At 35.0% G+C, this 26,458-nt stretch overlaps 1 protein-coding gene across 1 annotated transcript in view; it reads left to right on the forward strand.

The window, feature by feature from the left end:
- Positions 1-26,458, forward strand: part of XPR1 (xenotropic and polytropic retrovirus receptor 1) — a 250,678-nt gene that overhangs the window by 192,530 nt on the left and 31,690 nt on the right. Inside the window, exons 10-11 of the mRNA XM_027610878.2 lie at positions 333-504; positions 1,649-1,843. Coding sequence (XP_027466679.1) covers positions 333-504; positions 1,649-1,843 — 367 coding nt within the window. The remainder of the gene's footprint in view (positions 1-332; positions 505-1,648; positions 1,844-26,458) is intronic.

Consider the following 26,458-nt stretch of genomic DNA (forward strand, 5'->3'; position numbering starts at 1 on the left):
CATCCTGTCTGTGCTTCTGTCTCCTGCCACCCTGTGCTTTCAGCTTCAACTCTTCCTACCCTCTCTGCTTTCTGTTCTCTAACTATATAGCTATGCCTGCCTTTTCTACCGCACTTTAATTTCCTTTCTTGGTTTTCTATTCAGCTCATTCCCTTCACTACTAATGCTCAACCTAGCCACTGTTGACAGGTCCCTCCTGGTGTTTGTGATTGGCTCACTGGTTTCCATTTTATCAACTAAAGTAATCATACTGCATGGTCAGACATGAGTTAGAGAATTTTAATATGAATTTTCTTGTCTCTGTGTTTTTTGATTTTTTTTCTTTCTCCCAGTTTCGAGTATTTACAGCCCCCTTCCATAAGGTAGGCTTTGCTGATTTCTGGCTGGCCGATCAGCTGAACAGCCTGTCAGTGATATTGATGGACCTGGAATATATGATCTGCTTCTACAGTTTTGAGCTCAAATGGGATGAAAGTGGGGGCCTGTTGCCAAATAATTCAGAAGGTAGGGTATGAATGTGCGTCCATACCTCTAAACTGCCAATGTAAACCAAGAAATATTGGGAATGAGAAATTTAAGATCATGGTGAAAACTCATCCAATAATATTATAAACTTAATTAAATGTACTTGGCACTCTTTTAGCAGTCTCTTTATCTGATATAATTTGGCTCTTAAATTATATGTTATGATTTTAGCCATCCATTTGCCAAGAGATTTGCAACTTATGCTTAAGAGAATTCTAAAACTAAAAAAAAGAAAAGAATTCTAGTACACTGGTAGTTATATCACAAATGCTTTAGTGCCAACAGTTTCCATCACAGTATTGCTTTATAATGAGCAAAAATACTGATTATTTAGAGTTAGATCACATGATTTGAGAAAGTCATTTTAGATTGTTTTTTAATTCTTATTGGGGATCTTGTTTTTTCTTCTGGCTCTTTTTCCCACTCTTAGTGTATGCCAGGAGTACAAGTTATTAAGGAATTTTGCCTTAATGACAAAGACCAAATTTAGGCAGATTATGTAACAACTGACTAATAAAGTTAATCGAGCCAGCGGCAACACATTTTCATTGATTGCCAGCAGACCACAACTCTATTGTAGCTTGATCGCACTATAATGCATTCTCAGAATTTGAAGAAAAATTAATTTACCAACTCCATTCTTCTCATTTAAAAATATAAACTCTGCTCTTCATTAAAAAAGGGTGGAGTAGAGCATGTATAACCCATTGCCATATATTAAGGCAGTTTGGAGTTCATGAAGTTGACTAGAGTCATCAGTGATATTTGTATGTTTTCCATATGTATTAAATTACAGAACTTTTTTTTCCTTTGATTAGTGTACTCATCTTCTAATTTTCCTATAGTTTTATCACATTCCAAAGAAAGTGATTCAGAACAGGTAGTCCGAAATATGAGAGGGCAGATTTTCCCTGTAGGTTCACCCTGTGTATTTACCTTCTTTCCTTGGCTTAGCTATCACTAAAAAGTTTGAGAATATAATTGTTACAAAGAAGAAAGTGATTCTGAAACATACGCTTCTTGCTTTTATGGACTTTTGATAGTGGTTATAATATATAACGAAATGATGTGAACAGGCTATTTTTTTTAAATTACAATTTTTTCTTCTTTGAAATCTTCACAGAACCAGAAATTTGCCACAAATATTCATATGGTGTACGGGCCATTGTTCAGTGCATTCCTGCTTGGCTTCGCTTCATCCAGTGCCTGCGCCGATACCGAGACACAAAAAGGGCCTTTCCTCATTTAGTTAATGCTGGGAAATACTCCACAACTTTCTTCACGGTGACGTTTGCAGCCCTTTACAGCACTCACAAAGGTATTCTGTGATTGACTGTGAAGACATTTTCAAAACCCCAAGATTTTTCACTATTTAAATCTGTTTCTTACTCTGGTTACTTTTCCATTTGTCATGCTCTTTTTTTCCATTGGAGTTCCAGTCCCCTTAGTTATACTAGTTCGTTCTTGAACACAATTTTAGTCTCATTCCAGTATTTACTAACAAGTACCACTAAAAAGAGTCAAAGTCATCCAGAATTAGAAGGATTTGTGATAATGTGTGAAATCCTGAATTATGTTTAATATGCTCAATCTTAGACACCTTGGGCTTTCATTTGTTTTTTTAGACTTCTTGTTCATTAATGAGGTTGGGAAATGCTAGGTGAAAAAGATTCCCTCTGGCAATCATGTATATTTTTAATCGCTTTCCTTCACCAAGTAGTAAGGATTGTTTCCAGCCCATTTAACTGCAAATTGAGTTCTCTGATCTCTCTAGTTTCTTATCTCCATAGCAACCAGTTATTACTTGAGACTGCTCTTCTGTTGGGAGGAGAAAAAAGCTTTTAGGTTCTGAGTCACATGCAGTCAGTCCTTTTGAATTTTTAACCTTTTTCCAAGAACTGTCAATCAAAGATCTTGCTTTCTTTTACTTTAAAATGCATTCTATCTTTGTCTATTTAAATCAATATCAGCCCACAGCTTAGAGGCTGCACCCTCATCTGTGGGTGGTAAAGAAATGTTACTTATTGAAATTATTATAATTATTTTTTAATCCTTAAGTAAATTTTTTTTCAGTGACTTTCTTTAATTGAAACACTGTATTTTAGGAGCCTTAGCTAGTAGCTCCTAGCTACTTATCTAAAGTATGTCTGATGGTCTTGAAAGACTGGGACAGTGGTTTTTTGTGAGGCTTGCAATTTGGTCCAGTAGAACACTTTGTAACATACTTCCACTTTTTGCCTTAGATTCTGCAGTTAACAATAATATTGATAATGCAGCCAATAATTTCATCACTATGTAGGCACTCTTATTAAATGATATAATTTAACTAAGTGCTTCAGTGAAAGAAACACATCCTGAAAGCTCCCATAACTTTAACTTTTGCTAAGGAATGCTATTCTTTAGTCTGGGCATGCATCATGATTCACAAGGCTGTTACTAGAGAATTTGTAAGTCAGGCAACTGATTTGATAATGGTACCTTCTGCCTTAAGAACCCTTTAGTTTTCTCCCATGGTGGGTAACATGTGTTTTTGGTTGAATATTTTAGGATATAACTTATCTTTAACTATACTGATACCATTCAGGATGAAGCTGAAAATCTGAATTCCTCAAATCTGCACTGGTTTCACATTTAATATCCTAAAGCTGGAAGCATGGTTTAGATAGTATTGTGATTAGACTTTTTTTGCTCATGTATTCCTTCAAAGAATTTTTAAAACTATTATTATTTTATCATTTTTATTTTATTAAACTACTATTTAAACTGTATTCTCTGACATTTCTAAGTTTACATCTGAAATTTTTCATCTTAAGCTTAAATAATTTTTAAAAATGTAGTTTACAGTGTATTTTAAATATTCACATTTTATTTTTTTAAAGATGTATTTATTTGACAGGGTCAGGGAGGACAAAGGGAGAGTGAGTCTCAAGCAGACTCTTCACTGAGCACAGAGCTGGACAAAGTTCTGTCTCACGACCCTGAGATCATGACCTGAACCAAAACTGAGTCTAACACTTAACTAACTGAGCCACCCAGGCACCCCTTAAATGTTCACATTTTATTTTATTTTATTTGTTTATTTTTAAAGATTTTTAAAATTTACTTGACAGAGAGAGCACAAGCAGGGTGAGTGGCAGGCAGAGGGAGAGGGAGAAGCAGGCTCTCCGCTGAGCAGGGAGCCGGATGTGGGGCTCCATCGCAGGACCCTGGGATCATGACGTGAGCGGAAGGCAGATGCTTAACCGACTGAGCCACCCAGGTGCCCAAATATTCACATTTTAAAACAAAACTGCTAATTATTTCTACTAAGTGTGTCCAGGTAATCTAAATATAAAAGCATGTGATACTCACCATGATTTGTTTTTTTAAAAATGAAGCAGCTGGGGGCACCTGGATGGCTCAGTCAGTTGAGCGTCTGACTCTTGATTTCAGCTCAGGTTCTGACCTCAGGGTTGTAGGATTGAGCCCCAGCATCATGCTCTGCACTCAGCATGGACTCTGCTTGTCCGTCCTCTGCTCTTCTTCTTGCCCACCCCTCCGCCACCCTGCTCTCTGTTTCTCAAATAAATGAATAAATAAAATCTTTTTAAAAAGTGAAGCAAATCTGCAACAGTCAAATTTTACAGCTCTTTTCCATTGAACTTTAATGTTATATATTTTATGTTTTAATAACTTTTGTCTGATACATATATGTGTAAATTGAAATTAAGTTATTAATTATCTATTAGTAGAAGATGCTAAGAGATTTTTCTTTCTGTGTTGTAATTATCATTACCCTGATTATTATTTTTAGCTGGTCAAGGTAACATTACAAATATACAAATGTATTATAAATTTTAATAATTATCACATAAACATTTCTTATTGTGATAAATTTATATTACTCTATTCCATTTTTCAGTTTTTATATAAGTAAACTCTGAGAAACCTTATTAAATAGCTATATACGTGAGAATGCAGGTTTTATTGTTGCAGTGTCAATTTTTAGACAAATCCTCACTTGTACACTAAAAACAATTTGCATTTTAGTCCGTCACCAGTAATTATTTTTATTGTTCTATCAAGTTTTCTTATCGAAAGCAAAGAGTTGAAAATAAACTGAAGGGGTGCCTGGTGGCTCAATTGTTAAGCGTTTGCCGAAGCTCACGTCATGATCCCAGGGTACTGGGATCGAGCCCCATATCGGGCTCCCTGCTGCACGGGAGGCCTGCTTCTCCCTCTCCCTCTGCCCCTGCTTTTGTTCCCTCTCTCGCCGTGTCTCTCTCTCTCTGTTAAATAAATAAATAAAATCTTTAAAAAAAATTAAAAAATAAACTGAATAAAGAATTAAACATAAACTAAATGAAAAACGATTTGTTAGTCACTAGAATCATTCACCTTCTTTGTTTACAGTGAGTATACCACAAAGCTTGAGTAGAGTAGGACTATAGGATGTTTAATTTCAGATGTTCCTTGTTTAGTTCAGCATGCTCAAGAAACAAATTAGGAAAATCAAGATATTGTTAATTTCAGTACACATTTGCCAGTGCAGTATTTTTTGTTAAAATGCTTTATCTTATGATATTAAGTGTTTTTCTTTTAAATCTTGGAACTACAGATTACACTCATCCAGTTTATAGAGAATATCTGCCATATCCCCTAACTGGAAAACTAGGCAGCCAAATTAGAAAAAGTTTTGACTTAAATTAACATACTTATATATATACACCCTTGGTAACATCTCAATTCTGAGGTAGGTAGGTAGATGAGTGGGTAGGCAGGTGCATAGACAGGCAGAATAAGTACGCATTCAGTAAGTTACTGTGAATATTCTATGTCTCAGCTGTGCTAGGCACTAAAAGCAACAGACAACGTATCATTCTTGCTCTTAAAAATTTATGATCTAGTAAGGGAATAGGTAAAAAGGCAGTAATCAGTTGCACAACAATTGCAATTGTGTATATGCTTAAAGCTTCTGAACTGTTTGCTTAGAAGCGGTTAAGATGATAAATTTTATGCTATGTGTTTTTGACCACAATAAAAAAAAAAGACATTAAAATAGTGGGTAGAGAAATAAGCAGGGTACCGTAATAGCCTACAGATAGCACAAGTCCCTAACCCAGCCCCCAGTCGAGACTTCCCAGAGGTGAGCTATCTTACTGCCTGTGTTAAGGAGAATTCCAGTTACTCCATTATGTGTTTTGCCCTAGGCTGTGAGTGGTGCAAGTGTTTCTGTTTCTCACTTCTGTTGATCTTCAGCCTGGGGCTTCCAACCCCCACCCCCCTAGACAGAACTGCCCCTTTAAAGTGGAGATTATAGTATATATTCTGTTTACTTCGCAAATTTCTTGTTAAGGATTGAATAAGGTATAAAGTACATGGAATCACCTTATAAACTCTAACTTGCTACACAAATGGAATTTATCATTAAATAGAATTTTCTTTGGTGTCTAGAGCTGGTATATGTGTGACTTCCTTTATGGAAAATCTTTTTTAAGAGAAGCCCTTATGATCCCTTGGGTGGGGGCGTTGTACTGGACAAGTATCAGTTAGGAATGTGTTTGGCTTTTTGTTCATGTAACACAGATGTTTACTCACTAAATTTGATTCATGTCCCACAGTCAAATTTTTTTTTTAAAGATTTTATTTATTTATTTGACAGAGAAAGACACAGCGAGAGAGGGAACACAAGCAGCAAGAGTGGGAGAGGGAGAAGTAGGCTTCCCGAGGAGCAGGGAGCCCGATGCGGGGCTCGATCCCAGGACCATGGGATCATGACCTGAGCCGAAGGCAGATGCTTAACGACTGAGCCACCCAGGCTCCCCCACAGTCAAATTTTTAAAAAGCAAGCATTTTTTAGAGGGACCATTGGTTATATATCTTAATCATATCTGTAAAATTAAAAAAAAACACTTTGTATTGTTGACATAGTAAATATATCACAAATTGTTTTTTTCTTTCCAAAAAGCCTATAACGGGAAAAAATTAAAAAGACAACTCGGGGACAGTTGAGTGATGGTCAAAAGTAGAATTTGATTTCTGTTGTTTTGTTGGACAGTGTTCCAAGAGAAAAGGTACCAGAAAATGTACACTTTAAAAAATAATCCTTGAGGGCACCTGGTTGGTCATTCATTGTCTGCCTTCAGCTCAGGTCATGATCTCAGGGTCCTGGGATCGAGCCCCACATCGGGCTCCCTGCTCAGAAGGAAGCCTCCTTCTCCCTCTCCCACTCCCCCTGTTTGTGTTCCCGCCCTCGCTGTGTCTCTCTCTGTCAAATAAATAAATCTTAAAAAGAAAAAAAGTTTATAAAAAAAAAACTGCCTTCACTACCTTAAAAAAAAATAATCTTTGAGCCGAAAAAATAGGGTTTGTATGGTTAATGGGGTAGATATTTTTCTATTGGATTTGTAAGTGTTATGATAAAGGATAAATTTTATGAGAAGGGGAAAGTGTAGAAGATGGTGAGGTAACCTTGTTCAGATTCAGGAATCTGAGTCTTTTCAGAGAACTAGCCTATAAGAGTTACCATAGTAACTGCATTATTGGGGGCATTTTCGAGGTTGTTTCAAAGGTTATGTCTATGCTGCATGATTTGTAAAAATGGAAGCACAAGGGTTACCTCTGTACCTAGAATCATTTTTTTAATGGCAAGGGAGGGGTTTAGACCCATTTTAGGGAGACTAATTATAGTATTTCAGCTAGCCCTTGCTTGTTATAGTAAGAAGGAGGCACATTTTAAATATTTCAGTATATTTTACTTTCCATCATTAATTTTAGACACAAAAGAATTTAGCAGCCAATCTCCATATTTTAAGAATTCACATTTCATTACAAGCCTAAGTTTGAAGCCAACTCCTACAAGTTTTTTGTTGGAATTAGGATTGGAGGAGACAGGAAAGTGTTTTGAATGTTTTTTGTGTGTCCTTGAGGTTTCTTGGCTTTGGCAAGAAAAAGCCTGTGGGAGGTACAATAATAAAAAAAGCCATTGTGTTATTTCTGACCCGTTGATGGAGAAAGAGAGCACTTCGTTAGATTTTCTGTTTTTCACGTATAGTTTCCAGCATTCTAAAATATTCATAAATTCTCAGCGGGTTTTGCTCTTTGCTGTTCTCTAAATCTATAGAAAAAAGCTTATTTTAAAAATACTTAATGTTTTGCTTTAAACTTTTATTAGCATTTGCTAACAAGCATCTGCTATTAGACTTTTAAAAATACTTAGAAAATAAGAGATATTCTCTGCTCACTTAAAATCTGAGTTCATTTATGTTTGTTTGCTTTGTTGTTTTCCAGTGCCCTGAGCCCTTCTAGATCCCTTCTTGTTTAACATTCTGGAAGGGGTGTTGTGCCCCCTAATGAGGATTCCTCAGCAGTAGTGCAGTGCCTTCAGTGCAAATAGTCATTCCATTGTTTTGAGTGAGCACACATAGTCCTGAAGAGCTTCCTCTCTGGGGTATGGCCAGTATGTAACTCTGTTTCTACCCTGAATAATAGGCTGCTGTGCCAGAATTTCCAAATTTTAGCCTTGTTATATTATAATAGAAACACTAATAATTTTTAATTCTCTAGGGAAACTTTTGTTTCATTAACCTTTTTTAAAACACACAAAAATTTTAAAAACAACTCATGTGGATAAATGCTTTCACTTTTGGCATACTATTAAAAGTAGCTCAAATCTTTAACCCTTTTGTAATTGGTATATTCTGCTGTAATTTCTCTAGCCTAACGCAGACAAGAAATAGGTTTTAAAAAAATTCATTGTCAATATTGGTTTATCTGCTGATGCTAAAATCAAATGTGAGATATTGTTTGCTTCTGATTATTTGACTTTTACAAATATTTCTCAAGCTTTTATCTACTTGGTATTATACTAATTTTAAATGGTTTAATAAATATAAACCAACAATCCCATTTATATTTCATCTTAAATTGCTTTAAAATATTAATTATAGTTTTGAATAAATTAAATTTCCTTTGTATCTTCTTGGTCATCTTAAAAAAAAAAACCAAAACGCATATCCTTATACCCAGATACCATTTTTGTTGTCTTTTCTGTAGTCACCTTTGTTTTTCTTAATTGCTCATACAACTGATCCATGTAGTGTGTTAGCATTTCTATATAAATTATATTGCTTTGAAGCACTCATGTACAAAGTTTAAAGTTTAAAAATAATCTGTTTATTGCTTAGAAACTGGGAAAGAGGCCCTGTGATGTTTAAAATAAGAAGTTGAACATTATGAATTCAACTTATGGAACAATTTTATCTAGTTGGAAAGGAATTTAAAGACAGTTGCTTGCAAACAGAATTTTTAACTTTCATATCAATTTATTATGTGTAATTTTACATGAGAACATTTGTGGAAAGTATAAACATCAATGAAAATTGTGTCTAGGTATTCTCAGCAGAAAAAGAAAAAATGAGCAGGCAGATGTATCATTGGATATGAATTCTAGCTTTTTTCTTGATTAGTAGATTATATATGAATCTATTTCCTTCAGAGTTTTATAGTATAATACAATAAGTTTACTAACTAGCTATTGCTACATAATAAGTCACCCCAAAACTCAGTAACTTAAAACAGCAGTAATTTATTCTCAATTATGTGTCTGTGGGTCAGCTGGGAATTGGAGGAACTAGGCTGGATTCAGGTGGACAGCACTGTCTTAGGTCATTGTTCTGCTGGGCTTTTGGCTTTTCCATGCAGGTTTGGTTTGAGTCTTCTGTTTTATGTGTTTCATTTTGGGGCCCCAACCAAAGAGGGAGTAGTACCCCCAAGGAAAACTCTTCACATGGTACTAGCAGAAACAATTCCTATTGCATATACACAATGTAAGCCTCTGCTTGCTTCATATCTGCTAACCTCCTCTTAAACAGAAAGTCATATGTCCAGGCCCGAAGGAAGTCTGCTCATTCTGAAGCCAAAGCAAATTATTAAACACAACATCAGTGGAGTAAGAATCATGAGAGAACGGTATTGGTGGTGGGGAGGTGGTGAATATTTTTAAACTGTAATCTACCACAACACAAATCAATTTTAACTGATATTTTATTTTATTTTTTAGATTTTATTTATTTATTTGACAGAGAGAGACACAGCGAGAGAGGGAACACAGGCAGGGGGAGTGGGAGAGGGAGAAGCAGGCTTCCTTCTGAGCAGGGAGCCTGATGCGGGGCTTGATCCCAGGACCCTGGGATCATGACCCGAGCCAAAGGCAGGCGCTTAATAACTGAGCCACCCAGGCGCCCCTTAACTGATATTTTAATTGGAAAAGGATATAAACAAATAATTTTATAGAGTAATTAAACATGGCTAATAAACATATGGAAAATGTTCTACTTCACTGATACCAAAATAAATGCAAAGTAAAATATTTAATCAAAGAAGTGATGATGCTTATTGTTATCAAGGATGTAGAGATGAATACTCATTCTGTTCCTAGAGTATAAATTGGTAAGTAATTTGGTAATTCTACCAAGAGTGTTAAAATCATTCATACCTTTTGACCTAGTAACACCCTTTCCATAACTTTTTCCTAAGAAAGTAATAAGAGAGGTAGCTAGAAATGAACTTACATTTACAGTATTATGTAGTAAAAACTGAAATGATCTAATAAATGTCCATGGGAAAATAACATGGTACATGGAATATTATATAGTGGCTTGTCAAAAGTAATGCAAAGCACCTGCAAATAGTAGATGAAGAATAATCATATTATCAAAAGCTAGTATTGAATATTTCTATGGGTCAAACACTCTTTTAAGCATTTAACATGTATTGACTCATTTAATCTTCACAACAGCCCTATGAGAATTAGAATCAGAGCTGGACAGTAATTAAAGTGGCAAAAGCACATTTTATTCAGGAACTACTGAAGTAGAGGAAAAGAGATCTCAGGGGAGAACTAGGCTCAATTCTGAGTACAGGAACAAACAAATAAGGATTTATAGCCAAGGAGAAGGGTAGGGGTCAGTGGATGAAAAAGTACTAAAAGGCAACATCAGGGGTGAGGGAGGATTCTGGTTAAACTGACTTGACAGGATTCTTACTAAAGGAAGACCAAAATGATTAGATGAAGAGTGAAGGATAAAGAATTTGGTATCTAGAGTGACTTAGTAAGATTCTTGCTGCAACTGGGTGACGTAGACTTGACAAGGATAGACACCAAGTTTGAGGCCTAGAGAGCACTGGAGTTAGGTTAAGGAGAGAGTCTTTGTCAGAGGTGAGCACTTGATCATCATTTTACTGATGAGGAAATTGAAAACAGAGAGGTTAAGTTACTTGCCAAAGTCATACGTGATGAATCTGAATATAAACAATGTAGCTCCAAAACCAAGTAGCTATTAGGTGGCAAAGCTAGGATTCATACCCAGGTCTTGTGGTTATTTTTTATTCTACCATACTACCTTCTACGTTTATAGAATGCTCTGAGCTCTTCCCAAAGGTTAAATGTTAAAACTCGTGGTAAACAAAGACAGAAAGATCAGATAGAGCAGTGTGCTATTCCTACATGTGCCAAATAAATTTATGTTTGAGAACGCACAAGGGTACTTTGAGGGAGAATAATTCAAACAGTTTTTTTAAGAGGGTAGGCTCATTTTTGATCCTTTGGTCCGAACGACCACACTCATGGAAAACCAAAGACATTGCCAGGAACTGGCTATTTCTCATTAACAGTCACGGGCTTTTATTAGTAGGAGCAATGTGGAGTCAACCCAAATATATAAATAATTTCTCTCTGCTAGAAAATTGAGTCATTCTTGAATTAGAGGGAAGCAAGCACTAACATATTAGTGTTGTTTTGAGTGAGGCAAAATGGTTTGACATGAATAATTTACTTAGAGTTGTATTCTTTGTTAGGGTCTTAAAATTTACTTCTTAAGCAATATCTGAGGTAATTAGATATTTGTTAAAGCTGACTATTTTCTTAATATATATGGTTAATAAACAAGGAATGTTGCCAGCATGATTCTTAGAATGTAGTGAACAAAATATGAAAATAAAGACTAGTGAGTTAATACTTCATTTCATTGGTACTTTGAATGAGGTATTAAGATAGGGTTTTCTTGGAAATTTTTAAAGGAATTTTTCTTACATTAAAAACAGTATTTTCTTCACATATTAAAAAAAATAGTGTTGCTACTTAATAGCAGGGAAAATAAAGCATCTACCTACTACTTAAATATCACATGGATGTGTTGCATTTCTTTGTTCCCTGTCATGTGGGATTCTCAGGGCTGCCTGTAAATATTTTTTTGGTTGCTTCTGAATAATAACCTTGGGCGTAATTTCTTTTAAAGGCGGAATTGTACTGCTTGCAACTATTTTATCCCTACTCTCCTTAAAGAAAATGATCATTCACCAAAGTGGAATACTAAAGCCTACCCAATTTCATAGCTGGTGTAGAAAAGACTGAATTCCTGAGGAAAAATGAACTGAAAGTCTAGGATCTATTGTATTATCTTCCTCTTCCTTCTCAGTTACGAATACACGAACAGGCCATGACTTACCTTGGTTTAACTTAATGATGTGAAAAGCGATCCTCATTCAGTAGAAACCGTACTTCACGTTCTGAGTTTTGATCTTTTCCCAGGCTAGCAATCTGCGGTAAGATACTCTGATGATGCTGGGCAGTAGCAGCAGTTACAGCTCCCAACTGGTCACACAATCACAAGGGTAAATTCACCAACACACTTAGAATCGTTCTGGTTGTCACTTTCAGTGTACTGTTCAGTTACATGAGATATCCAGGACTGTATTATAAAATGGGCTTTGTGTTAGATGATTTCACCCAACTGTAGGCTAATGTAAGTGTTCTGAGCACAGTAGACTAGGTGTATTGAATTCATTTTCGACTCAGGATGTTTTCAGCTTACCATGGGTTTATTGGGTTGTAACCCCATCATACATCGAGGAAGATCTGTATGACTAAGTATATTTCCTTCCTCAAGAATGAAAAAAAATGATCTCAACTGATATTTGAAATCAGTTTTTTAAAATCTTTGATTAAACTTTCTGTTGCAGAAAGTGGAGAAAGTTAAACCACCTTGAGAGATACATCCAGCTCTGTTCAATTTAATCAAGTCCTCTGCCAGTAAGGATTTCAAAAGTACCTTCTTAGTGAAAGGCATTTTGTCTGAGAGAACATGGGCTTTGGAGCTAGATACACTAAGACTAGGTTAACTTAGCCACTTACTAATTATGTCACCCTGAGAAAGTAACTCAACTAGAGGTTAGTAAAATTGAGATAATAATTCCTACCTCATAAACTTATTATGACAATTAAATTGTGTGAGTATACTATAACTGATGGTAGTTGGTTATTGGTATCCTTTCCATGATCTGTAATAAAAATGTGAAAAACCTCTCCTGCAAAATATTAGGAAAGGGGTTTTAACTACAGACATGGAAGAATTCAAAATAATTATGAGTAGGTATCTTGATAAAATGGGCAGTTTATTTTTATGCAATTGTAAATTAGCAAAATAAATGCAGGAAAACATATAAAATCTAAATTATAAATTAAGGACAGTTTTCCTTATTCTTTTGGTTCTTGTTGAAGTGTCAGGGCAAAATGTTTTCACAAGTGAAACCTTTCAAACCTTCAAGGAACAGATGGTTTGTGCCATTTAAAACTGTTTCAAAACTTAAAAGAAAGTATCTTTTTTCTCTTTTAAAAACCAGCATAGGGGCACATGGGTGGTTCAGTCATTAAGTGTCTGCCTTTGGCTCAGGTCATGATCCTAGGGTCCTGGGATCAAGCCCTGCATTGGGCTCCCTGCTCAGCGGGGAGCCTGCTTCTCCCTCTCCCTGTCTGCTGTTCCCCCTACTTGTGCTCTCTCTCTCTCTCTCTCTCTGTCAAATAAATAAATAAATAAATAAAATATTTTTAAAAATAGCCTAATTCATAGAAAGATATTCCTCAGTAAAACTATAACCCAGTTTTACATATGGACATACCAGAAAAATTCCTAAGAAAACATTAGGAGCTAGAACCCACCAGAATGTTAAAAGTATAATATACTATGACTAAGATATTTTAGGGATATTTTACCATATCCCTGTACTGGAGGAGAAAAGCCATGTGATCATCTCACTAAATGCCAGAGACATTGACTAATTAAAATATATATATATATATATATATGTAAGGTCACATCTTAAATACAGCAAGTACTATATTTTTATATACACACACACACACCTATCATGACTAAAGGTGAACTATTAGAGACATTCTCATTAAAATCTGGACTAACATAGGGTATCTGCCATCATCACTATTATTTAAGATTCTTCAGACCATTACTCTTATGTAAGAAAATGAAAAGAAAGTAAGAATATTAAAAATTTTAAAAGCATGAATAAAAGTATATCAGCATTTATAAATAATACAATTGTCCAGTGCTCTCACTTTATTTGCCTTTTTATGAAATTTTTATGGTGAATGTGCAATTTTCTATGAACAGGAAAACAGTTATTTTCATTTAAAAAGTTAAAAGGGTGTTGACTTCGACTATGTTTCTAAAGCTCTTTTTTAGCCTCTTATATTCAGTTATTCTAATAGAGCTATTTGCCAGTATGTAGTTTCTTGGCACTCATGATTTCATTTAGAATCTGATATCAACCTTGTAAGAAAGTAAACTGATTGATTGATTGATTGATTGATTTTTAAGTCAGGAAGGTTAAATTGCCTGCCCCAGGTCACATGGCAGTAAGTAGCAAAACAAGAATTCTCAGTCTCTGAATCCATTCCTTTTTACACTCTAAAAAGTTATATTTCCAACAAGGTGCAAGATGTGATGCTATGATTCTCAAGCTTTGGTATGTATATGAATCACCGTGGATTATTACTTAAAAACACTTAATTCTTGGGCCCACCTTCAGTCTGACTCAGTAGGAATAGGGTGATGACCCAGAAGTTTGCCTTTTTAACATGTGCCTCATGATGCTTCTACTGACCACACTTAAGTAAATTGTAGAATGTAAAGAATAGAGATTTCAAATGGATGTGGTGTTGAGCAAATATGGAAACTACTGATTTTGAGTACTGCTTCCTCCTACTGTACTATTTGTAAGATCTTGGACAGCCAAGCAATGAATGGTAGGGAAGCATAGAACATATTGAATGAGAACATGGGCTTTAAATTATAGCACCTTGAACATGCTACCTGATAATAACAGTCCCCACTTCATAAGAAGGTTCTAAGGAAATAGGTGTAAAGTGCCTTAGGGAGAAATGAGAATGCAGGGCAGAGACAGACTAAAAGTGTTACTCTAATGGTAGTCTGAACAACAACAAAACACTCAAGAAAGAAGTACCAAGGGTTCTATACTGACAAAAAGATTTTATGTTTTCCCCATCAGCTTTTATTCTGCTTCAAGTCATGAGAGACTATTTAAACTTTTTGTCTTTAATTAAATCTCAAAGTGTATTGATGACTCCAATTGATGAGATGGTTCCTAAATTAAATATTTGACTAGATGTTTCAGAAGTACTGGTAAAGTTTTAAATAAGACAGATTTTACTCCTAACATCTAATTTGAAAGAAAAGGTATCAAATGAAGGTTTCTATAAAAAGGCATTACAGTCTTGGACTGTTTCACTCTGAGACTAAGAATTGTTTCAGATGGCATTTTTAGATCTGATATGTTAAACTAGTATAGAATGTTGGCAAGTTGTGTGAAAAATGTTGGAAAAGATTTTGGCATTCCCTCTCTATGCATTGCCTCCTATTATATATATCCTCACTTCTTTTTAGATCTGTTAATTAGTCATAATGTGGAATATATATTGTTATTATTTTTTACATTTCTAGATTACATTTTTGTGATCCATATTTATTTTTTTGTTCAGCTCTAATTATTGTATCCATCTCTTATGACTGCTGAAATCTTATCCAATCTTATTTCCATTTTTAATTGACTATAATTTGAGCTTGTGTTTATGACTTAATATTTTTTTTCAGTTCAATTAAGAAAAAAGTTCCTACCCATATGAATGTACTACCTTAAGCTTTCTTACAACTTCAGAAAATAAGCACCTGAGGCATTGTCAAAAGTTTATAGGCTCCTTCTATTTCTTTGTAAAGTGATTATGGTAGATAGCATTCCATTTAGCTAAATGAAACTGTGTCTCTTTGCAGGAGAAAAGGCAGAAACACATAACCAAAAATTTTTTTTAATTCAATTTAATTAATATTTACTGTATTATTAGTTTCAGAGGTAGAATTTAGTGATTCATCAGTTGCATACAATACCCAGTGCTCATTACTCCAAGAGCCCTCCTTAATGCCCATCACCCAGTTACCCCATCCCCCCAACCTCCCCTGTAGCAATCCTCAGTTTGTTTCCTGTAGTTAAGAGTCTCTTATAAGGGTTTGCCTCCCTTTCTGTTTTCATCTTTTATTTTTCCTTCCCTTCCCCTATGTTCATCTGTTTTGTTTCTTAAATTCCACATCTGAGTAAAATAATACGGTATTTGTCTTTCTCTGACTGACTTATTTTGCTTAGCATAATACCCTCTAGTTCTATCCATGTCATTGCAAATGGCAAGATTTTGTTCTTTTTGATGGCTGAGTAATACTCCATGAAACACATACTTTTATCCACTCCAAATTATTGTTATCTGGTGGTATTACTAAAGGAGTTGGGAAAGGCAGCAAGCAATCTTTAATAATCACTGAAGAGATGATTTTATTATTGATGAGCCAGTAAATAAGAATTTTACAGGGGCACCTGGGTGGCTCAGTTGGGTAAGCGTCTGCCTTCAGCTCAGGTCATGATTTCAGGGTCCTGGGACCGAGCCCTGCATTGGGCTCCCTGCTCAGTGGGGACCCTGTTTCTCCCTCTCCTCTGCTGCTCCCCCTACTTGTGCTTGCTCTCTCTCTCTCTCTCTCAAATAAATAAATAAAATCCTTTTTTAAAAAGAACTTTACAAATAGTAAATTAAATATAAATACAATTTAGTAATTGAATTGCCTTCTTGATTACTTCTGTCACATCTGTTTTATTCAACAAACATTTATAAAACACCTAGAGAGTGTTATTCTGTGTTTGATGCTAGGAATGTGTAGATGAACACAACATATCTTGCCTTTAAGACATTCTCTTGGAGCTCCCAGTTTAATAAGGGAGAACAACAAAATAGAACATAAAAATGTAGTAATACTGTATTATCAGTACTGAGTAACATGCTGAGGTGGTTCAGAAAAGGAATTGGTTAACTCGGGGTTTTGAGGAACAGCCAAGTTTTATTCTTTTTAATTAAACTTTTTATTTTGAGATAATTGTAGATTCGCATGTAGTTGTTAGAAATAATGGAGATCCTATATACCCTTCAAAGGTTCTCTAATGGTAACATATTACAAAAGTATAGTACAATATCACAGCCAGGATATTGCCGTTGGTACAGTCTATATAGAAGGTTTCCATCACCATAAGGATCCCTCATGTTACCTTTTTATATCATACTGTCTTCCTGCCCACACTTTCTCCCTAGCCCCTGCCAATCATTAATATGTTCTCCATTTAATATTCTTATTTCAAGAATGTTATGTAAATGCGATCATATAATTCTGTAACCTTTTGAGATCTGCTTTTTTCATTTAGCATTAATTCTCTGGAGATTGATCCAGGTTGTTGCATGAATCAAATTTGTCCCTTTTTATTGCCAAGTAGTATTCCATGGTATGGATGGAGTACTTTAGTTTAACCATTCACCCACTGAGTGACATCTGTGTTGTTTCCAAGTTCAGAATGTTATGAAGATAGCTGCTATAAAGATTCATATACAGGTTTTTGATTAACATAAATTGTCATATCTCTGCGATAAATCCCCAAGAGTGTAATTGCTGGTTAGTGTGGTAGCTGCATGTTTAGTTTTTTTTTATAAAAACTGCCGAACTATTTTCACAGTGGTTGTACCATTTTATATTCTTATCAGCAATGTATGAGTGGTTAGGTTTCTCCGTATCTTGCCAGCCTTTGATGATGTCACTTTTTAAAATTTTAGCCATTCTGATAGGTATGTAGTGATAGCTAACTGTGGTTTTAATTCTGTTGAACATCTTTTCATATGCTTATTTGCCTTCTGTATATCCTCTTCAGTAAGATGTCTTTCATGTCTTTTGCCCATTTGGATTGTTTGGTTCTTTATTGAATTATTAGAGTTTTTTAAATATATTTTAGATACTAGCACTTTGTTGAATAATATTCACAAGTATTTTCTCCCAGTCTTCAACTTGTCTTTTTTTTATTTTTAGTGATTAATGGACTTGAGTTTTTAGTATAGTTTTAGATTTGCAGAATAATTGAGCAGATAATACCTGGAGTTCCCTATACCTGCCCCACCCCATCCCACCTCACTCTCATAGTTTCCCCTATTATTAACATCTTGCATTAGTGTGGTATATTTGTTACAATTAATGAACCAATATTGATAAGTTATTATTGACAGTAGTCTGTAGCTTATATTAAGATTCATTTTTTTGTGTGTTTTAGAGTTCTGCGAGTTTTGACAAATGCATAAAACCACATATCCACCATAACATATGGGATAGTTTCAGTATCCTAAACATTTCCTGTGCTTCACCTATTCATCCCTCTCTTTCCTCTTTCCTCCGCCTGAGCAACCACTGATCTTTTTACTATCTCTGTAGATGTGCCTTTTCCAAAATGTCATGTGAGTTGGAACCATACAGTGTGTACCTTTTTTAATTTAAATTCAATTAGTACATCATGAGTTTCAGATGTAGAGTTCAGTAATTCATCAGTTGCATATAACACTCAGTGCTCATCACACCACATGCCCTCCTTAATGCCTATCAGCCAGTTACCCTATCCCCCCATCTACGTCCCTTCCAGCAGCCCTCAGTTCATTTCCTATAGTTAAGAGTCTCTCATGGTTTGCCTCCCTCTCTGATTTTTTTCCATTCTGTTTTCCCTCCCTTCCCCTCTGATCCCCTGCACTGTTTATCTGTGTTTAGCCTTTTCAGACTGATTCCTCTCACTTAGCAATAGGCCTTTTAAGGTTCTTTAGATGTTTTTTCATGTTTTGATAGCTCATTTCTTTTTATTGCTAAATAATGTTCCATTGTATGAATGTACCACTTTTGTTCATCCATTTACCTCCTGAAGGGATTCTTAGTTGCTTCCAGTTTTCCATAATTATGAATAAATCTGCTATAAACCTGTGCTGGTTTTTGTGTGGTCATAACTTTTCAACTTAATGTAGGTGTACAGTTATGGTAAGACTATGTTTAGCTTTGTAAGAAACTGCCAAACTGTCTCCCACACTGGCTGTACCATATCGCATTCTTACCAGCAGTGAATGAGAATTCTTGTGGCTCCACATCCTTCTCAATATTTGGTAGTCAATTTTGGGGGGTTTTAGCCACTCTAGGTGCATAGTGGTATCTCATTGCTATTCTACTTTGTAATTTTCTAGTGACAGTATGATTGTTGAGCATCTTTTCAGATACTTATTTGCCATCTGTGTATCTTCTTTGGTAAGGCGTCTGTTCAGACCTCTCAACCATTTTTTAATTGGGTTATTGTTGAATTTCAAGAGTTCTTTGTATATTTTGAGTAGAAGTCATTGGATAATATTTGCAGATATTTTCTGCCAGTCTGCAGCTTGTCTTTTCATCCTCTTAACACAGTCTTAAACAAATCTAAAGTTTTTAATTTTTATGGAAGTTAAGTTTATAAGTTTTTCTTTTTATGGATCATGCCTTCGGTTTTAAGTCCAAGAACTCTTTGCCCAGCCTTAGATCCTGTAGGTTTTCTGTGTTTTTTTTTTTCCCTAAGAATTTTATGTCTTATATTCAAATTCATGATCCATTTTGAGTAAATTTTTATATAAGGTGTGTGACAGATTGAGGTTCATATTTTTGCCTATGGATGTTTAACTGCACCAGCACCTTTTGCCCAGAAGGCTATCTTTACTGTATTAAATTACTTGTGTGCCTTTGTCAAAAATTACTTGGGCATATTTCTTTGGGTCTATTCATGAGCTTTCTGTTCTGTTCTATAGATCTATGTATTTATCCCTCACCATACGGTCTTTTTTTTTTTAACTTGATTGCTTTTTTATTGGATAAATTTGATGTATGACATTGTGTAAGTTTAAGGTATACACCGTGTTACTTTGATACATTTATATATTGTAATATGATTGCTGATGTAGTATTTATCACATTACATAATTATAGCATGATATTATTGTCTATTGTCACTTCCTTGCTTAAATTTATCAGTATTTTATTGTTTTGATGCTATCATGAATGGGTTGGTTTTCCTTATTTCTTTTTCAGATTCTTTATCATTAGTGTAAAAGAATGCAATTGATTTCTGTATATTGATTTTGTATACTGCTTCTTTACTGAAATTGTTGATGAATTCCAACAGTTTTTTGACTGATTCTTTGGGATTTTCTATATATCATCAGCAAATAATGACTTCTTCCTTTCTGATTTGGATGCCTTTTATTTCTTTGTCTTGCCTAATTGCTCTCGCTAAGACTTGGAGTACTATATTGAATAGGAGTGGTCTGAGTGGGCATCTTTGCCTTGTTCCTGATCTTAGGGGAAACACAGTTTTTCTCCATTGATAGCTGTAGGTTTATTGTATATGGCCCTTATTATGTTGAAGTATGTTACCTTCCATACCCAGTCTGTTAAGAGTTTTTGTCAAGAGGGACGCCTGGGTGGCTCAGTCACTTAAACGTCTGCCTTCAGCTCAGGTCATAATCCCAGGGATCGAGTCCCACATCAGGCTTCTTGCTAAGCAGGGAGTCTGCTTCTCCCTCTTCCAATTCTCCCCCTGCTTGTGCGTTTCCCCCTTCCCCCCAACAAATAAATAAATAAAATATTTTTAAAAAGTTTTGTCATGAAAGGATGTTGTATTTTGCTTTTTCTGCATCTGTTGAGATGATCATGTGATTTTTATCTTTCATTTATTGATGTGTGTATTACATTAATGATCTGTGTATATTGAACCATCCTTTCATCCCAGGAATAAATCCCACTTAGTCATGGTGTATAATCCTTTTAATGTGTTTGTGAATTCAGTTTGCTAATATTTTGTTGAGAATTTTTATATCTATTTTTCATCAAGGACATTGGTCTATAGTTTTCTTGTGGTGTCCTTATCTGTTTTTGGTAGCACTGGCTTCATAGAATGAGTGTGGAAGTGTTTCCTCCTCCTGGATATGTTGGAAGTTTGAGAAGCATTGGTGTTCATTCTTTGAATGTTTGGTAGAATTCTCCAGTGAAGCTATCTTGTCCTGGAGTTGTCTGTGTTGGGAGTTTTTTGATTACTCATTCAATCTGTTTACCTGTTATTGGTCTATTCAGATTTTCTATTTCTTCCTGATTCAGTCTTAGCAAGTTATATGTTTCTAGACATGTATCCATTTCTTCTGGGTTATGTAATTTGTTGGCATAAAAATTGTTCATAGATTCATAAGATTCCGTGTTTTTATAGTACCAGTTGTAATGTCTCCTCTTTCATTTCTAATTTACTTATCTAAGTCCTCTCTTTTTTCTTAGTAAAGCTAAAGGTTTGTCAATTTTGTTTTGTTTATTTTTTGAAGAACCAGGTTTTAGTTTTATTGATCCTTTCTATTGTTTTTCTGGTCTTTATTTCATTTATTTCTCTTAGTATTCCCTTCCTTTGAACTAACTTTGGACTTAATTTGCTCTTCTTTTTCTAGTTTCTTGAGGTGTTAATTTCAGATTGTTTATTTGAGTTCTTTTTAATTTCTTAATATATGCATTTATTGTTATAAATTTTCCTCCCCAAACTGCTTTTTGCTTTATCCTACAATATTTGATAGGTTGTTTTCATTTTCATTTAAGATAAGTTTTTATTTCCCTTTTGATTTGTTTCTTGACCCAGTGGTTGTTTAAAGTGTGTTCTTCCCACTAACTTCTTGTTGATTTATAGTTTCATACCGTTGGGGTCACAGAAGAAAATTGACATGATATCAGTCTTCTTAAATTTGCTGTGATTTGGAAAAAAAATTTTTTTGCTGTGATTTGTTTTGTTGCCTATCCTGATTTGTCCTGGAGTCTATGTGTACTTACGAAGAATGTGTATTTTGCTGTTGGTTGCATGTTCTGTATATGTCTGTTAAGTTCTTTTGTTCTGAAGTGTGGTTTAAACCAATCTATTTATTGCTAATAGCAGGGTATTGAAGTCCCCTACAGTTATTGTACTGTTGTCAGTTTCTTCCTTAATATGTAAAGATTTCCTCTGCCATTTTTTTCTGTGCCTTCTGGTTGTTTTGTTTCCATGGTGATTTGCTCAGTCCACTCCTTGTTTCCTGTTTCTGCCCTAAAGTTTTACTTTGCGGTTTGCATATAACGTCTCATAGATAAATTAGTCCTCTCTGCTGATAGCAATTTATCTTCATTTACCTTTAAAGGTTTCTTCCTTTTACTCTTCCCCTTTGATATTTTTAATATCACAAGTTAATTCTTTTTATGCTGTGATTTTGTTACCAAGTTTTAGTAGTTATTGTTGTTTTTAATGTTCTTTTAATTTTTATGCTATAGTTAAGAGCTTAATATACTGTTCTAAAAAAGAGTTACAGTATTATAATTTTGACTGTCACCTTAATTTTGTGTACTTTCCTTTCAGCTTCAAGAGTTCCTTCCCACATTTCTTGTAAGGCAGGTCTAGTGGTGGTGAACAACCTCAGCTTTTGTTTATGAGTGAGCCTTTATTTCTCCTTCATATCTGAAGGATAACTTTGCCACATAGAGTAGTGTTCCTGGCTGGCAATTTTCATCTTTCAATATTTTGAATATGTCATTACATGATCTCCTGGCCCATAGTTTCTGCTGGGAAATCTGCTGATAACCAAGTGGAGATAACTTTGTAATTACTGTCTTTTTCTCCCTGGCTATCTTTAAAATTCTTCATCATTGACTTTTGACAGTTTTAATGTAATAGTCTTGGACAAGGTCTTTTTGTGTTGAGATGATAAGTGTTGTATTAGCTTCAAGGACTTGTATATCCAGTTCCTTCTCTGGGTTTGGGAGGTTCTCAACTATTATTTTTTGGTTTTTATTTTAATTTTTTAATCTTTTTAAGATTTTATTTTATTGATTGGTTGCTGGAATATAGAAATAAAATTGGTTTTGGATATTGACCTATCCAGTAACCTGGATAAATTCATGTATCAATTCTGATAGATAATGTATAGATTTTACATTTTGTATATATACAGTCATACTGCCAGGAAAGACCATTTTATGTCTTCTCATATCTTCAGATATTTTATTTTTCTTATTTATTGCACCAGGTATGACTTCCAGTAAAATGTTGCTTAAAAAATAGAATTATTAGGCATCCTTGTTTCATTTACAATCTCAAGGGGAAAATCTTTAATAGTTCACCAATACGTATAAAGTTTACTAGAGATTTTTTGGTACCCTCATCAGAATAATGATATTCCCTTCTATTTTTCCCTTCGAAAAGAGACTTTTTTTTTTTAAGATTTTATTTATTTATTTGACAGAGAGAGAGATAGGGAGAGCAGGAACACAAGCAGGGGGAGTGGGGGAGGGAGAAGCAGGTTTCCCACCGAGCAGGGAGCCCGATGTGGGACTTGATCCCAGGACCCTGGAATCATGACCTGAGCCAATGGCAGACGCCCAACAACTGAGCCACCCAGGCACCCCTGAAAAGAGATTTTTAATCACAAACTGTCATTGAGTTTTATCAACTACTTTTTTTGCATCTATTGATATTGAGATTTTTCTCCTTTATTCTTTAAATGAGGAATATTATGTTGGTTTTTGATTATTAACAGCTATTATTTTTTTAATGTATTCTCTGCTCCTTTCTCCCTCTTTTCTCCTTCTGGTATACCCATTATTCTTATGGTAGCTTTTCTGGTGGATTCAGATAGTTGTCATACAGTTTCTTCACTTTTAAAAAATTTTTGTTTTCTTTCCTCTTCCACCTGAGTTATTTCTATATTTCTGTTGTCAAGCTTGCTAAGTCTCTTTTTCCATATGATCTGTTCTGTTTCCAGTGTTTAAGAGTACTTTATTTTTTTTTTAAGGTGTTTTTTATTTATTTATTTGACAGAGAGAGAGCACAGACAGAGGGAGAGGAAGAAGCAGGCTCCCTGCTCAGCAGGGAGCCTGATGCAGGGGCTCCGTCCCAGGACCCTGGGATCATGACCTGAGCCAGAGGCAGACGCTTAACCGACCGAGCCACCCACGCGCCCCTCTTTCTGAGTTTTCTTATAGCTCATTGAATTTTTTCATTACAGCTATTTTAAGTTATCAGTTAGATTGCACTTTAACGTATCTTTGGGTTCAGCTGCTGCAAAATTGACGTATTCTGTGATACCATTTTACCATGATTTTTCATGGTGTTTGATGAAAAGTGCTTCTGCTGCCACATTTGAAGTAGGAAACACCTTTCTTATTTCTTATTTAAGGAAGGTTTTGTTTACTTTATTTACTTTGATTTTAACAGTTCAACGGGTTGGTAATTAGGACCCTAACAGAAATTTTTGGTTTCTCTTAATGGAGCTGACTTGCAGCTAACGTTCGCATCATGCACATTAAAAACAAAAAACAAGCATAGGGGGAGATGTATATATAGCAGTTGAGTCTTAGGGTGTGCCCATGACCTAGTAAGAGTATCCTCAAGTGGGGGGGTGGGTGGAGTGCTGTCACAGTGTTTTGTGGGTAGTCCTCTTGCCTTCTGGGGCAGGCAGAAGAAACTTTCCTTCAGTTCTCTTCATCTGCCTACTTTTCTTTCTTTCTATTCCCTCCCTCTCCACACACAGCCACTGCTGTCTTTTATCAGAGAGAGCAGCTGGTTCCTCTAGCTGCAAAATGAGCGGCCAGGTAGACCCCTCCTCATTGCCTTTACCTTCCACCTCCTCTGCCAAAAAGGTGCTAGCTCACTGCAGGAACAACCAGTGCCTTCTCTGCTGCTGTCTGCTGCACTGCCATTTCCCTTATTCCACTGCCTTCTCCATGGTGTAATAAGCCCAATTTCAGATACACTGATGGATGGATCTCTCAGGTGTGCTGTTATCCTGTGCAGAGGTGCCTTTTTTCGGTTATGGATGTCCACTTAGTTTTAAGTCAAAGGGGAGAGAAAAAGGCAATCACTGCCATGATGCTGATGTACCTCCACACAGTTTTGATTCCTGTAGCTGTATGATAGTCTTGAAATTGGGTAGACTGATTTCTCCTACTTATTTTTCTTTTTCAAAATTGTTTTAGCTGTTTTAGTTCTTTTGTCTTTCTCTATAAATTTTAGAATAGCACAGTCTATATCTGCAAAAAGTCTTGCTACAGTGTTATAAGAATTATGTTAAACCTATATATCAGTTTGTGGAGAAATGATACCTTTACTCTGTTCAGTCTTCTAGTCTTTGAATATCTCTCTACATTTATTTAAATCTTCTTTCATTTCTTTCATCAGTATTTTATATTTTTCAGTATACAAGTCTTTGATATATGTATTTTTTGAGTGATTGTAAAGGATGAGATTCTCCTGTTAAATTTTGGTGTCTGTGTATTCATTGCTAGTGCATAGAAGTATAGTTGATTTTTGTATATTTATCTTATATCCAGTGACCATGTTGAACTCATTCATTCTAAAAGGGCTTTTTTTGTATGTTTCTTGTGATTATCTACATAGACAATCATGTCATCTACAAATAGGGACAGTTTTATCTCTTTCTAATCTGTATGCCTTTTACTTCCTTTTTTCACCTTAATGCTCTGGCTTCAGCTTCTAGTACTATGTTGAGTAAGAATGGCGAGATCAGATATTCTTGCCTTGTTTCCAGTCTTAGGAGGAAAGCATTCAGTTTTTCACCATAATAAACAAAAGTTCCTCAGCTAATGCTATAGTGTTTTTGTTGAAGCTTTATTAAGTTGAGGAAGTTTCCCCTCTATTTCTATTTCTCTAGATCTTTTGATATGACCCTGTGATTTTTCTTCTAAGCTGTAGCCCATTAATATGGTGAATTACATTATTGACTTTTGAATACTGAATCAGCCTTGTGTCTGTGGAATAAACCCCCCTGGTGTTCATTCCTTTTCTATATTGCAGAATTCTATTTGCTAGTATATTGTTAAGGATTTTTATGTCTGTATTTATGAGGGATATTTGCTTGTACTGTTTTTGGGGGGCGACTGTTTTTTGTTTTGGTATAGGTATAAAGCTAATTTCCTAAAATGAATTGGGAAGTTTTCTCTCTTCTGATTTGTGGAAGATTTTTTTCTTTGAAAGGTTGGTAGGATTTTCCATCTGGGCCTAGAGACTTATTTTGGGGTAGTTGTTAAATTACAAATTCAATTTTCTTAATAGTTATAGAGTATTCAAATTATCATTTTATATTGGGTGAGTTGTAATAGTCTGTGTTTCTTTTTTAGGAATTTATTCCATTTCATCTAAGTTGTCAAAATTTATGAGTGTAGAGTTATCATATTCCCTTATTATCCTGATGTCTTCAGAGTTGGTGGTGATAGTCCCTGTTTCATTCCTAATATTGGTAATTTGTGTCTTCTTTCTTTTCTTGTCAGTTGTACTAAAGTTTTGTCAATGCTGTTAATCTTTTCAAAGAACCAGCTCCTTGTTTCATTGATTTTTCTTTATTTTTCTTTTCAATTTCATTGATTTCTGTTCTTTATTATTCCTTCTGTTTGCTTTGGATTTTTTCTTTTTCTAGGTTCTTGAGGTGTAGGAGCTTAGATTAATGATTTGAGATTTTTTGTCTTTTCTAATGTATGCATTTGCATGTATAATATACAGATAAGGGTACGCATTTCCCTCTCAGCAGTGCTTTAGCTGTGTCTCACAAATTTCGATATGTTGTATTTTCATTTCTGTTTAGTTCAGTGTATTTTTAAATTTTCCTCGAGACTTCCTCTTTGATCCATGAATTGTTTAGTAGTGTGTCATTTAGTTT

This window comes from Zalophus californianus, chromosome 10 (assembly GCF_009762305.2).
Source record: "Zalophus californianus isolate mZalCal1 chromosome 10, mZalCal1.pri.v2, whole genome shotgun sequence".
NCBI lineage: Eukaryota > Metazoa > Chordata > Mammalia > Carnivora > Otariidae > Zalophus > Zalophus californianus.